Source organism: Mobula birostris, chromosome 15 (assembly GCF_030028105.1).
Source record: "Mobula birostris isolate sMobBir1 chromosome 15, sMobBir1.hap1, whole genome shotgun sequence".
Classification (NCBI taxonomy): Eukaryota; Metazoa; Chordata; class Chondrichthyes; order Myliobatiformes; family Myliobatidae; genus Mobula; species Mobula birostris.
Genome location: NC_092384.1, coordinates 25,968,503 through 25,983,381, shown reverse-complemented (window position 1 = coordinate 25,983,381; position 14,879 = coordinate 25,968,503). Strand labels below are relative to the sequence as shown.

At 45.0% G+C, this 14,879-nt stretch overlaps 1 protein-coding gene across 1 annotated transcript in view; it reads right to left on the bottom strand.

Moving 5' to 3' along the window:
- The window catches only part of hsd11b2 (hydroxysteroid (11-beta) dehydrogenase 2), a 58,084-nt gene extending 47,234 nt beyond the window's left edge, over positions 1-10,850 (bottom strand). The window contains exon 1 of the mRNA XM_072279140.1: positions 10,557-10,850. Coding sequence (XP_072135241.1) covers positions 10,557-10,827 — 271 coding nt within the window. The 5' untranslated portion in view covers positions 10,828-10,850. The remainder of the gene's footprint in view (positions 1-10,556) is intronic.
- Between the last annotated feature and the right edge of the window lie 4,029 nt (positions 10,851-14,879).

The following is a 14,879-nucleotide window of genomic DNA, read 5'->3' as shown; positions in this document are numbered from 1 at the left end:
GCACTTACTTTTTATTCGCAGTTATTTTGTAAATAACACTATTCTTTGCATTTCTGGTTAGATTTTAACTGCATTTCATTGGCTTTGTATCTGTACTCGGCACAATGATAATAAACTTGAACCTAATCTAATCTAATACTAAAAGGAAAAAAATGTTATTTCTATATGAAGTTCATCTCCACAAAATGTAGTTTCAATTTTTTATATATATACATGAAAAAGTGAAATGTTGTTGCAAGGTTTCCAAAACAGCATCTTTCATAAATCAGAACTTTAATAACGTTGAAATGAAAGTTCCACTGACTTTGGCATGACGTCTATGACTTGAAGTGTTAAGTGTTTCTCTTTGTACAGATGCTGCCTGACCTGAAGTGTCTTCAGATTCTTTATCTTATTCTGAGAAAACCTGGAAAGCTTTCCACACCACTAGGTACACATTCTCACTATGAAGTGTGTGCCAGTGACTTGGTATCAATTCCCGCTGCTGCCTGTAAGGAGGTTGTATGTTCTCTCATGACCATGTGGGTTTCCTCTGGGTGCTCTGGTGCCCTCCCAGATCCAAAAGGCGTGCAGCTTAGTAGGTTAATTGGTCACTTGGGTGTATTTGGACTGCATGCGCTCACTGGGCCGAAAGTGCCTGTTACCGTGCTGCATCTCTAAAGGTAAATGTAGAGAAGGCAGACATTTATAAAGGTGGGAAGCACGGAGGCTTGGAAATATTTAAATATTTGCATTTACTTTTCTCATTGCTATATTGTCTTTTCCACATAGTTCTACAAAAACTGCATAAATTCACAATCACCGCATAACTAAAACAGACAACGGCGTTTCCCTTCATAATGGCACACATCCCTCTTGTTGGAATTACCAGCTGCATTTTTGACAAATACATTTGCAGAAATAGTCTCTCCTCTTACCACTGGTGTGCTAGGTTCTAGTGTAGATTTCTGCCAGCTCAGTCAACACTGGGAACACCACACACAAAATGCTGGAGGATCTCAGCAGGCATCTATCAGGTAGCATCTATGGGAAAGAGTAAACAGCCGATGTTTCAAGCAGAGAACCCTCCATCAGGGCTGGAAAAAAGATCACTGGTTAGAGCAAGGTGGGGGAGGGGAGAAAGTAGAAGGTGACAGATGAAACCAGGGGAGGGGTGGAGTAAGGAGCCGGGAAGTTGATTGGTGAAGAAGATAAAGGGCTGGAGAAGGGGGAATCTGATAGGAGAGGGCAGAAGACCATGGAAGAAAGTGAAGGAGGAGTACCAGAGGGTAGTGATGGGCAGGTAAGGAGATGAGGTGAGGGGCGGGGGGGGGTGAAAAACAGGAACAGGAACACAAAATACTCTACAGATGCTGGGGTCAGGGCTATGTGAAGGGGGGAATTATTGAAAGTTCAAGAAATCAATGTTCATGTTATCAGGTTGGAGGCTACCCAGACAGAATACAAGGTGTTGCTCCTCCAACCTGAGTGAGGCCTCATCACAGCAGCAGGGACAGCCATGGACTGAGATGGGAATGGGAAGTAGAATTGAAATTAATGTCCTCTGGGAGATCACACTGTGTAAAGCAAACCAGAGGTGACAAATCTTCCCAGCAATCACCTTCTGTCATCAGTTAATAATACTTATGAATAGGGTTAAATTTTATATGTTCCTTCTTGTAGAATACTTCCCCCCCCACCGCCCTTCAGTTCCATTTATTTCTTTGTATCTACTGTGAATGTCTGCAAAAAATGAACCTTAGGGTAGTATATGGTGACATGTATGTACTTTAATAAACTTATTTTGAACTTTGAGAATCATTGCTATTGAAAGCAGAATTATGTGATATTGAGTCTTGTAATAGGTTAAATGTCCTTTGCTTGTATTTTGGTGCAACGTTAAACTACTAACATTAATCAAATCTCATGAATAGCCCATGACAATACACACATCACTTTTCATTATAACTGGAACTCCACATCGTAGAGTTGATGTAGAGAAGGTGGGCTTCAATAACGTCATGGTTATTTAATCCTTCATGTTATATATATGGAACAAACCTTTATGCCGAAGGTATTTACATCCTTCTATTGTTATACTGAATAGCTCCATCAAATATCCATTCTCATGCCAATGGACAGTAGGCATTCCATAAATCCAATTGCTAACATGTTGAACCAAATCAGAATGGACCTTTAAAAAGCCAGTTGAAAATAGATCATGTCATCTCGTTCCACGTCACCGTTTCAGGCAGAATCAGATTGTTCTCAAACTTTGACCTCTGATTCCAAGAAAGAAAACGTCAGTGTCATAGAACAGTACAGACACAGGCCCTTCGGCTGATCACAGTGCAAACTGAAAAGTCTGGCAAGATTTAAAAGGTTCTGATGCAGTAACTAGCAGAGTGGATGATGGTGAGCAAGTGGAGGTGACATTCAGTACAATGCTGCATGGAATACTCAAGCTTATTTGCAGTTCTGTGAACAGGAGGCCATTTGGCCCATTAAGTTGTGCTGACTCTAGGCATGTCTCATTCTTATATTTCTAGTAATCTGCTCTCTCCCACATCCTTCAACTCCCCAGTCTGATTCTAATACCATCCAATTACACCAGGAACACTTAGCAGCTTTTTAAACCCACCAACCAGCTTGACTTTGGGAGACAGAAGGAAAGGGAAGCACCAGAGGAACCCCACAGGGAAGTGTGCAAATCCACAAAGACAGCAGTCGGAGCCAGGATCAGCCTGGCTGGTTGGAACCGAGCCAGCGGTACTAACTGCTGCACAACCTTGTGTGCTCTGTGTACTGTTACTGAGGGCCACACGCTAGCATGGATAAAGGACTCGTTAACTGACAGAAAACGAAGAGGCTGACAAAGCGCGAATAGATGCAAGGCAGTGATCAGTGGTGAGGTTTTGTTTACTTATGATCTGTATTAATGATTTGGACAACGAGGCTGGACATACTAAGATCAAATGCGAGGTCATTAAATTGCGCCTACTGAGTATTTCCAGCATTTTCTATGAATGGCCTCCACTGTGACAGCAGCAAGGTCACAGGCGTACTTGTAAGGCTAAAGCTCTGGTTAGGGATGTGGGGTACAGTTCCTGGACACCCCAACCTGGGTGCACTTACTTTCAATGCAATAATGCCACCCAGCTGAAATAGCTAAAGGCTAGAAAGGTTTCATTACAAGGATGGCTTTGATGGACAAAGTCGGATTTCACTGAATAAAAGAAAATTAAAGTGAGCCGATGGACAATTAAGATTTTAGTACAATTCCTGGGTGGTGAAATCCAGAATGAAATTTGATGCAGACCAATCAGGGGTTATATCAGGAAGCATTTCCCACCCCCATACAATGGGGATTCGAAATCCAGAACGCGCCACACTAAATACCCAACAATTAAAGATAGGTTAAAGTATGCCATTAAACGGCAGAGGGTACTAAAAAGATTTGAGGATGTTACTAGGACTGATGGACTTGGTGAGGCTGGATGGGGTAGGAGCTGTTATTCAACCCACAAGAGCGTGGAGGCCGAGAAGAGTCCTTACAGATTTGTAAAATCACGTGGGACATTTTTTAGGGTGAATAGGCAAAGAGTTTTTCTTACCAGGGTGGGTGGGAGGGGGTCCAAAACTAGAGAGCAGGGAATGTTTTCAAAGGAATCCAAGAGGCAACTATTCTTGCAGCCCCTTCCCTCCCCTACCCCCACTGAGGGTGGCTAGTTCCCAACCTGTGGTCCGCAGATTCCTTGCTCAATGGTATTGGTCTGTGGCATGAAAGAGATTGGGAACACCAGGTTTAGAGGGTTGTGGGCCAAACAATAGGCAAGAGGAGGGGCAGCTCAGTTTGGCATCTTGATTGGCGCAGACAAGTTGGGCTGATGGCCTGTTTTCCTGCTGTCTAGCTGTGGCTAAGTGAATGCTTTACTGCCAAGCAACAGAACATTGTGAAGGTACAGATTTGTGTTGATTTGGAACAAACTCAGAGGGCCAGAAGAGCATTCTCACACCTCATATGAGACTCCATTTTGTGGCAGAGCTTATAACTAGTGCTGGTTCCAAGTACAGAATTTTTGCCAAACTCTAAAATATTTTGTTTAAATACCAGTGGGAAGGAATAGATGAAAAATCCCTTTTCCATCCAGAAACTACCACTTAAGCTCAGCCCTCACTGAGTGAACGGTGTTGATCTGTGAAACACTAAATCAGAGCTGGAATATTAGGAAACACTAACATAAAGTTACAGTAGGAAAGTGGACAATTCAGTATGGGTGGTCCCCAGTGAGCTGGTAGATCAATGCCAATTTCCCCTGCTGGCATTAATGGAAGAGGAAGAGGGGGCAGTGAAAACAGTCATATCTTATACTGAAAGATGAGTGGGAGCCAATATTTATTTCCCTCTGTTCAGGGAAACAACAAGTTCATTCATTTCAAAATGAAATATTCAAATTTTAAAGCTACACAACTCAAACTGACAACATTGATTCTATTAAAGTTTCTTTGAAATGGCAACCACAATGTCTCCATTGCAGACTGGAAACAGACTGATTTTATTTGGTGAAGTTCTGATCAATTTGCAAAGTAACTTTCCACAAATTTGCGGTACCATCACCCACCACCAGCAGCTTTATCTTCAGCCGCTCAAGCACTAGGCTTCCACATGTTATCCCTGCACAGTCTAATGTCATTTTACAGAAATCCGCGCACTCTTTAATCAGCAGCATAGCATTAGCATTGTGGGCATGCTACATTGGTGCTGAAATGTGTGCAGACACTTGCGGCCGCAGCACGTCTTTAGGTGTGTTGGTTGTTAGTGCAAATTTTTTTTTAAAATTTCAAAATATACTTTATTCAAAATTAAATATATATAATAAACCATTCAATAACCTTTCATCCTTTACATACTTTTCCATTATACTCAGTACATATCCGTATTTATAGCCACCCACGTGGCACCCCAGTAGTTCAGCTTACCATATCATTGTTGAGGGGTTTAAATTTTTTTTTAATTTCAAAATATACTTTATTCAAAAATAAATATATACAATAAACCATTCAATAACTTTTCATCCTTTACATACGTTTCCATTTCTCAGTACATATCCGTGTTTATAGCCACCCACGTGGCACTCCAGTAGTTCAGTGTACCATATCGTTGTTGAGGGGTATACTCCCCGCCCACCGACCCCTCCCACTCCCACGGGTGGAGAAACCTATACTGTGGTCCTTCCCCACCGGGCCCTTGCGGTGGCTGCACCGAGTTTCAGTGCGTCCCTCAGCACGTACTCCTGCAGCCGAGAATGTGCCAGTCGGCAGCATTCTCCCACGGACATCTCCATGTGCTGGTAGATCACCAAGTTTCGGGCAGACCAAAGAGCGTCTTTCACCGAGTTGATGATCTGCCAGCAGCACCGGATGTTGGTCTCCGTGTGCGTCCCCGGGAACAGCCCGTAGATCAGAGAGTCCTCTGTCACGCAGCTGCTGGGGATGAAACGTGACACTAGCCCGTCCATCCTCCTCCACACCCTCTTTGCGAACTGGCAGTGTGCAAAGAGGTGGGTCACAGACTCCTCCTCACTGCAGTCCTCCCGTGGGCAGTGGGGTGCGGGGACGACATTCCAGGCGTACAGGAGGGCTCTGACTGGGAGGGCCCCTCTCACCGCCAGCCAGGCGAGGTCTTGGTGCCTGTTGGTGAGATCTGGCGATGAGGCATTTTGCCAGATGAACTGGACAGTCTGCTCAGGGAACCACCCCACTGTGCCCATCACGTCCTTCTCCTGCAGTGCCTGCATGACACTTCGTGCCGACCACTGCCTGATGGCCTTGTGGTCAAAGGCGTTCTCCTGGAAGAACTTTGCTACGTGGGATAGGTATGCCGGCAACGACCAGCTGACTGGGGCGTTGCGCGGGAGTGGGGCCAGACCCATCCTTCGTAGCCAGGGCGACAGGTAGAACCTGGGCACATAGTGGTACTTGGTGCCTACATACCTGGGTTCTACACACAACCTGATGCAGCCACATACGAAGCTGGCCATCAGGGTGAGGGCGACATTGGGGACGTTCTTGCCCCCGTTGTTCAGGGACTTGTGCATGACGGTCCGTCTCACCCGCTCCATCTTGGATCCCCAGACGAATCTGAAGACAGCTCGGGTGATTTCCGAGCTGTAGGAGCGGGGGACGGGCCAGACCTGCGCCAAGTACAGCAGCCCTGAGAGCACCTCACACCTGATGACCAGGTTCTTGCCCGTTATCGACAGGGAGCGTCCTCCCCACAGTCCCAGTTTCTGTTTCACCTTGGCAGTCCGCTCCTGCCAGTTCTTCTTGCACGCCTCAGCCCCTCCGAACCAGATCCCCACACCTTCACGTGGTCAGACCTGATGGTGAAGGGGACGCTGGATCGGTCGGGCCAGTTGCCGAACAGCATGGCTTCGCTCTTCGTGCGGTTGACCCTGGCCCCCGACGCTAGCTCGAACTGTTCGCAGGTGCCAATCAACCTGCGAACTGACCTCGGATCAGAGCAGAAGACGGTGACGTCGTCCATGTACAGGGAGGTTTTCACTTGGGTCCCTCCACTGCCTGGCAGCGTCACCCCTCTTATGCCCTCATCCCTCCTGATGGCTTCCACAAAGGGTTCTATGCAGCAGACAAACAAGACAGGGGAGAGGGGACAGCCCTGCCTGACTCCAGACCTGATGGGGAAGCTGTCTGTTTCCCACCCGTTGACCTGCACTGCACTACGGATGTCTGTGTAGAGCAGTCTAATCCAATTCCGGATTCCCTCCCCAAATCCCATTTTGGAGAGCACGTCCGCCATGTACGTGTGCGATATCCTGTCGAAGGCTTTCTCCTGGTCCAAGCTGACCAGGCAGGCGTCCACCCCCCTGTCCTGCACGTAGGCGACGGTGTCCCTCAGCAGCGCAAGGCTGTCTGAGATCTTCCTGCCCGGTACAGCACAGGTTTGGTCCGGGTGGATCACCTGTCCCAGAGCAGACTTGACCCTGTTGGCGATAGCCTTGGACAGGATCTTGTAGTCCACATTCAGGAGAGAGATGGGTCTCCAATTTCTAATGTCCTCCCTTTCCCCCTTATGCTTGTAGATGAGGGTGATGATGCCCTTCCTCATGGACTCAGACATACTGCCGGCCAGAAGCATAGCGTTGTACACTTCCAGCAGGTCTGGGCCCATCTAGTTCCACAGAGCCGAGTACAACTCAGCCGGTAAGCCGTCGCTTCCGGGAGTCTTACCCGACCCAAAGGAACGGATGGAGCCTGTCAGCTCGTCCAGGGTCAGTTGCTGATCCAGACTCTCCCGCTTGCCGTCGTCTAAGACCTGCGTGATAGACGACAGGAAGTTGCGGGAGGCTGTGGATTCTGTGCCTTTTCGTCGTACAGACCGGCATAGAAGGACTTGCAGATCCTCAGTATGTCGGTCTGCGAGGACGCGACTGAGCCGTCCTCTCCCTTAAGGTTGTGGATCACAGAGCTCCCCCTGTGCACCTTTTGGAAGAAGAAGCGTGAGCACGTCTCGTCCTGCTCCACGGTTTGGACCCTTGATCGGAGGGGTATAAATGACACATTTCATCATGCGTTTACCTGTGTTAAATAAATCAGAATCAGAGCTAAAGCATCCTAAATGCCAGCTTGATCTTTCCTTTTTCAACTTGGTGTTAACTCTTACTTAATTCATCCCTTGCGAGGAAACTTGGAATATCTCATTTTATTAACAGGTGCCACATACAAATAGATTATTATTCCTTCATACACAATTCCAAACATTCCAAGTGTCAATACATTTTATTCAGTGTTATTCCAAACCTTGTGGAATATATTAGTAGGAAAGGCAAGTCATTGGATGCTTTAAACCCTCTGTTACCAAGTCTTTAATGATTACACTCTTGCCATCCACCAAGATCTTTCACAAGAGTGAAAGTGATAGCATTTGATTAAGGGGAAGAATTTCAATGCAAAAAGATAAATTCAATCATAAAATCTGATAGAGTATCAGAGACACTAATAAAACAGGTTTCTAGGAAATTGTGACTAATGCAAGCAAACAAAAGTCCGCTGGATAACACACAACGCTAGAGGAACTCAGGAGGTCAGGCTGCATCTGTGGGAGGAATAAACAGTCGACGTTTCAGGTCGAGACCCTTTATCAGTACCTTTAGAGTTCTGATGAGGAGTCTCAGCCCGAAACATCAATTGTTTATTCCTCTCCATGCTTGCTGTCTGACTGCTGAGTTCCTCCAGCATTTCATGTTACAGTGAATTTACAGCATCTGCAGAATCTCTCCCGTTTAAAGCCTGCTGGAAGTATTTTCCTTCCCACCAGCCCCTACAAACACACTCCAAGTTGTACTGACTTTGAACCATAAAATAATTCATTTTAATCATTAAAGAATGGTTTGTTATTCTATTTTAATCTTGGCAAGAGGAAGTAACTGGCGTATCCAGGTGGGAAAGTGTGGTCACAGTAGTTCATGGACCCAGGCATGAATAATGATCAAATCTGGAGAAGGAAGATTCATACTGGGCAAAAATCATTACAAGGCAGGAAGATGATTGGAAGGAAATTTATTCCAATTTACCCACTGTTGCTTCTACAGGAGGATTATAACAATGGTTGGATTGATACTTGTTTGGACATCTAGAAGCATTCCAGGCTCTCTACATGGAACTGCAGCACAGCTAGAGTGATCCAATTGAGGTGTTTATGATAACTAAATTATGATTATAAGGGAAATTAAAGGCAGGCTAATTGGAAGTGATATCAGGAATCATTTCTCAAACCATGCAATAAACATTAGAAATCTGGAACGCTAGGCAGCCAACAATAAAGGTCAAGTTATATGAACCCATCAGAACCAAATGATAGAATTTTGTGAATGAACAGATGACTCTTAATTGGATTGGGTTCAAAGACCTGAATAGCCTCCTCACCAATTCTGAATGCAGAAACTTTGCTCAACTTTCATTAATATTTGTTCATTGAAACAAAACATGGCAAATACACGGTTGAGGGATGGAAAGGATGGTAAAAAAATAACCTTTTACTCTACAGAAACTGCCTTTCAAGTTCGGCTTTCACACAGTGCTTCGTCTATGGAATATCCAAGGAACTAAAGCTGGAATATTAAAAGGAATATAAACATACAAATTACAATGAAGAACATAGATCACTGCTGGTGGCCCCTATGGATCTGGTAGATCATTGCCAATTCCTCCTGCTGGTATTGATGGGAATGAACGGAGGAGGAGGCTGTGAAAGTGGACAGTCATGTCTAGTCTAGTGCCAAAAAGATGAGTGGCTGTTAGGATCTGTTTTCCCACTGATTAGGGCAAACTCATCATCCATTTCACTCAATTCATTGCAAAGTATTCAAATTACAAAGGCACTCAGCACAAACTAAACTGCATTCACTCTATTTCATTGCAGTTTCTTTTGAAGCAGCAAATCACAATCTAGTCCACCGAATACCAGAACAGAGACCAAGATTTATTTTAATGTAGATGAGATCTAATCTGCAAAGTGAATTATGTTTTATAAGCAGCAAATAAACATTCAAGCAGTTTTTGTTTCAGAAAGAAAATTTGAGGTTGTTTTAAACATAGTATGAAGCAGGGTGAGATTACTCTGAGAGTTCCAACACATTGAGTTTGCAAGGTCTTGCTTTCTACAACTTAGCATATAGCAGTTCCAAACATAGTTCATTTTTTTGTCACTATGGTGCAATGGCACAAAACGTATAAGATCCTAAAGGGATTGGACAGGCTAGATGCAGGAAGATTGTTCCCGATGTTGGGGAAGTCCAGAACGAGGGGTCACAGTTTGAGGATAGAGGGGAAGCCTTTTAGGACCGAGATTAGGAAAAACTTCTTCACTCAGAGAGTGGTGAATCTGTGGAATTCTCTGCCACAGGAAACAGTTGAGGCCAGTTCATTGGCTATATTTAAGAGGGAGTTAGATATGGCCCTTGTGGCTACGGGGGTCAGGGGGTATGGAGGGAAGGCTGGGGCGGGGTTCTGAGTTGGTGATCAGCCATGATCATAATAAATGGCGGTGCAGGCTCGAAGGGCCGAATGGCCTACTCCTGCACCTATTTTCTATGTTTCTATGTTTCTAAAACTATTTTACACACAACACATTTTATTATTTCAGAGCCCCAGGTGTTAGACACAAACTCAAACTGGTAAAACTACCCATTCTCAGCTTGAATTCACATTCCATTGCTTGCAGTTCATTACTTTTACTTTCTCAATAATAGTTTTAGAAACCCTATTTCAGACTGTATTTATTTTTTTAAAAAATCCATCAAGGACAAAGAAAACCTAAAATCACTTCGCATTTGTTCAGTTTGCAGTAGCAGGTCAGAACCTGAAGACACACACTCTAGTTTTAGGCCATCAGATTTCTGAAGTCAATGAACCAACCCAAGAACACCTCTTCACTATTTTTATATTTATATATACACATCTTTTATTGTAATGGATAGCTTTAATCTATTGCACTCCAGTGCTACCGCAGAACAAGTTTCACAACGTGCCAGTGATTACCTGAATCTAGGTCTTACCTGTAATGAACACAGCTTTCCCTTGCACAGGTAATTTAGGCAAGGACAGTGCTCGAATAACAAGGAAACATGCGCCAGAGAAGATCAGAATTCCTGAAAAGCCTGTCAGAAAAATGCAACAGATCCTCTCCAGGACGACGAGGAGTATCACGTAAATGACCAGGCGATGAGTCAATTGTATTTCAGCCATGACCAGTCTCAGGAAAGCAATAGTGCCTGCTACGCTGATGACACACGCGTAAGCTAGGGAGGATGCGGGATAACCCTCCATTGGCTCTGGTAGAGGAACACTTGCAGCTGGTCCAAGAGTCGGGCTGAGTCAGAGACGGTATTTTTATACCATTCAAAAAGCGCGAGTAATCACAAAGGGAGGAGGGATTATGAACATTTGCACGAGACTAAATAGTTGCAGTTTCTTTTAATTCGCCAGTTTGGTGATGAAGTTCACTATATAAAAAAAAGCAACCTGATCTCGACTCTTCAGCCGGGAGCCTGCTGAGCGGGCAAGTCACTGGGACACTGCTGTCAAGTTTCGCTGAAAGACAATTTAAGGGAAGGTTAGGCTGCCTTTTCTCGTTGGAAAGACAGTAAGAGTTTGCACTTTAATCCGGAGAGGTACTCTGAGCCCTCGAAGCCAGGGCTCTTTACATTTTGAGTGTGAGCACTCAGGGGCGCGCACTGTTTGACTGTGGCATTTCTCCGCAAATCGCAGAAGGTGCTTTAGTTGCCGCTCAGTCCAAGAGCGGTTGTAAATCGGGTCACTAATGATGAGCAAAGCCCGCGTTTGAGGAAAACAGCGAAAAGGTGGTTAATTTTGCTGTATATACCATAATCAGCCGCAGCACTTCACGGCAGTCTGTGAAGTCCCGCTGCTTCAATGTTTAAACCGAGGCGCATTGTTCATAGATTAAAACATAAACTACCCATGACCCCGTCCTGACGATACAAATACCGATTAGCAAGAAGTCCTTTTACAATAAAAACCCTCATCCCGGATCCCATTGCTTTCATATCTGAATTCTTTTCTCCGGGAGACCTGCATGTTTAAAACATCACCAAGCTTAAGATCAGAGAAGTCGCCAGCATTTTAATCACGCAAACAACAGGAATTATGCAGATGCTGGAAATTCAAGCAACACATACATCAAAGTTGCTGGTGAACGCAGCAGGCCAGGCAGCATCTCTAGGAAGAGGTACAGTCGACGTTTCAGGCCGAGACCCTTCGTCAGGACTTTAATCAAACTGATAGAGATCATCTGCTGCCGCCCCCGACAACCTTCTTCCCAGTTCTCTCCCCCTTTGTCTCATGCCACTGCCAAGTTCAGATCGGGTGAAGTTAACTTTCGGCGGGCCCATTATAGCAACAGCTAAAACTCCAGCCTAATTTCCATTCTTACTGGAATCCATTAGACGGAGGAATGCCATTCTACCACAACCGAGGTTGAATTTAGTCTCTTCTTGTCCGAGGCATCCCACAACTCCACCACCATCGGCAGTATCTACAGGAGCCACTGCTTCATGAAGGCAACATTTATCATCAGAGAGCCCCACCATTCAGGCCGTGCTATCTTTTGGCAGCTACCACCGGGCGGGAGGTACAGACGCCAGCAGGTTCAAGATCAGCCCCTTCCCCTCAATCATTCGATTTTGGAACCAGCTCGCAAAACCCTCACCGCTACAGTGAAGCCACACTGTGAATACTTTGGCCCTCTTGCACTAAAATGGACTTTATTGTTCTGTTTTCTTGTAAAACTTGTGTATTCACAGATTTATTAAAAATTCTGACAAGTTTATTAAGTATGCCTAATTTCTGTTTTTCTTGGGAATGCTGTTTCTTTCTGAAAGATATTGCTCTGAGTCAAGTGAAACTTAGTAAGATTGTTTAATGTCATTTCCAATGCATAAGTGCAAAGGGCAACAAAATTATAGTTACTCTGAAAAACATAATAGGATAAAGAACAGAATAATAAAAAATACAGTAAATATAAATACATAAGATAGCTTATATACATAGATCAGTTGTACTGTATAGCCATAAAGTGATTTCAGGCACAGGCGTGTCCACGTAAGGTGACTGACAGAAAATGATAAAATAGTGGTGATGTGAGGAGTATTGGGTGAGTTAGTGGTTGGAAGTGTTGATCAGGCTTACTGCTTAGGGAAGGGAACTGTGTTTAAGTCTGGTGGTCCGGTGTGGATGCTACATAGCCTCTTCTCTGACCGGAGTGAGACAAACTGTCTCCGAGCACGACAGGTGAGATCCTTCATGAAGCTACTGCCCCATTTCTGGCACCTTTCGGTATGTACGTCTTTCATGGCAGGTAGGCTGGTGCCAGTGAGGCATTGGGCAGTTCTGACTACCCGCTGTAGCGCCTCCCTGTCCGCTGCAGTGCAGTTTCCGTACCTAGCAGCGATGCAGCTTGTTAGGATGCTCTGTACAGCGCATCTGCAGAATGAGGTGAGTATAGATGTGTATAGTCCAGCTCTCTTCAGCCTCCTCAGAAAGCAGAGGTGTAGGTGAGTTTTCCTGACTGTGTAGGATGCGTTCTGGGATCATGAGAGGTAGTGTGAGATGTACGCTCCCAGGAGTTGGAAATTACTTACAATTTCCGCTGCTGTGCCATCGATGTAAAGAGAGATGAGATTTATGTGAGTTCTCCTTCAAGTCGATAGGCATCTCCTTTTTCTAGATCTTTCTGTCTCTATCTCAGGAGACAGCTTATCTACTGATGTCTACTATAAGCCTATTGACTCTCACAGCTATCTGGGCTATTCCTCTTCCCACCCTGTCTCTTGCAAAAATGCCATCCCCTTCTCGCAATTCCTCCGTCTCCGCCGCATCTGCTCTCAGGATGAGGCTTTTCATTCCAGGACGAGGAAGATGTCCTTTTTTTAAAGAAAGGGGCTTCCCTTCCTCCACTATCAATTCTGCTCTCAAACGCATCTCCCCCATTTCATGCACATCTGCTCTCACTCCATCCTCCCGCCATCCCACTAGGAATAGGGCTCCCCTTGTCCTCACCTACTACCCCACCAGCCTCCGGGTCCAACATATTATTCTCCGTAACTTCCACCACCTCCAACGGGATCCCACCACTAAGCATATCTTTCTCTCACCCCCTCTCTGCTTTCCGCAGGGATCGCTCCCTATGCGACTCCCTTGTCCATTCGTTCCCCCCATCCCTCCCCACTGATCTCCCTCCTGGCACTTATCCTTGTAAACGGAAAAAGTGCTACACATGCCCCTACACTTCCTCCCTTACCACCATTCAGGGCCCCAGACAGTCCTTCCAGGTGAGGCGACACTTCACCTGTGAGTCGGCTGGCATGATATACTGTGTCTGGTGCTCCCGATGTGGCCTTCTATATATGGGTAGAGCTGCATAACATTAAGGGGCAGAAGACGCTGGTGGGAGTTGTGTACAGGCCACCTAACAGTAGTAGTAAGGTCGGAGATGGTATTAAACAGGAAATTAGAAATGTGTGCAATAAAGGAACAGCAGTTATAATGGGTGACTTCAATCTACATGTAGATTGGGTGAACCAAATTGGTAAAGGTGCTGAGGAAGAGGATTTCTTGGAATGTATGCGGGATGGTTTTTTGAACCAACATGTCGAGGAACCAACTAGGGAGCAGGCTATTCTGGACTGGGTTTTGAGCAATGAGGAAGGGTTAATTAGCAATCTTGTCATGAGAGGCCCCTTGGGTAAGAGTGACCATAATATGGTGGAATTCTTCATTAAGATGGAGATTGACATAGTTAATTCAGAAACAAAGGTTCTGAATTTAAAGAGGGGTAACTTTGAAGGTATGAGACGTGAATTAGCTAAGATAGACTGGCAAATGACACTTAAAGGATTGACGGTGGATATGCAATGGCAAGCATTTAAAGGTTGCATGGATGAACTGCAACAAATGTTCATCCCAGTTTGGCAAAAGAATAAATCAAGGAAGGTAGTGCACCCGTGGCTGACAAGAGAAATTAGGGATAGTATCAATTCCAAAGAAGAAGCATACAAATTAGCCAGAGAAAGTGGCTCACCTGAGGACTGGGAGAAATTCAGAGTTCAGCAGAGGAGGACAAAGGGCTTAATTAGGAAGGGGAAAAAAGATTATGAGAGAAAACTGGTAGGCAACATAAAAACTGACTGTAAAAGCTTTTATAGATATGTAAATAGGAAAAGACTGGTAAAAGCAAATGTAGGTCCCCTGCAGACAGAAACAGGTGAATTGATTATGGGGAGCAAGGACATGGCAGACCAATTGAATAATTACTTTGGTTCTGTCTTCACTAAGGAGGACATAAATAATCTTCCAGAAAT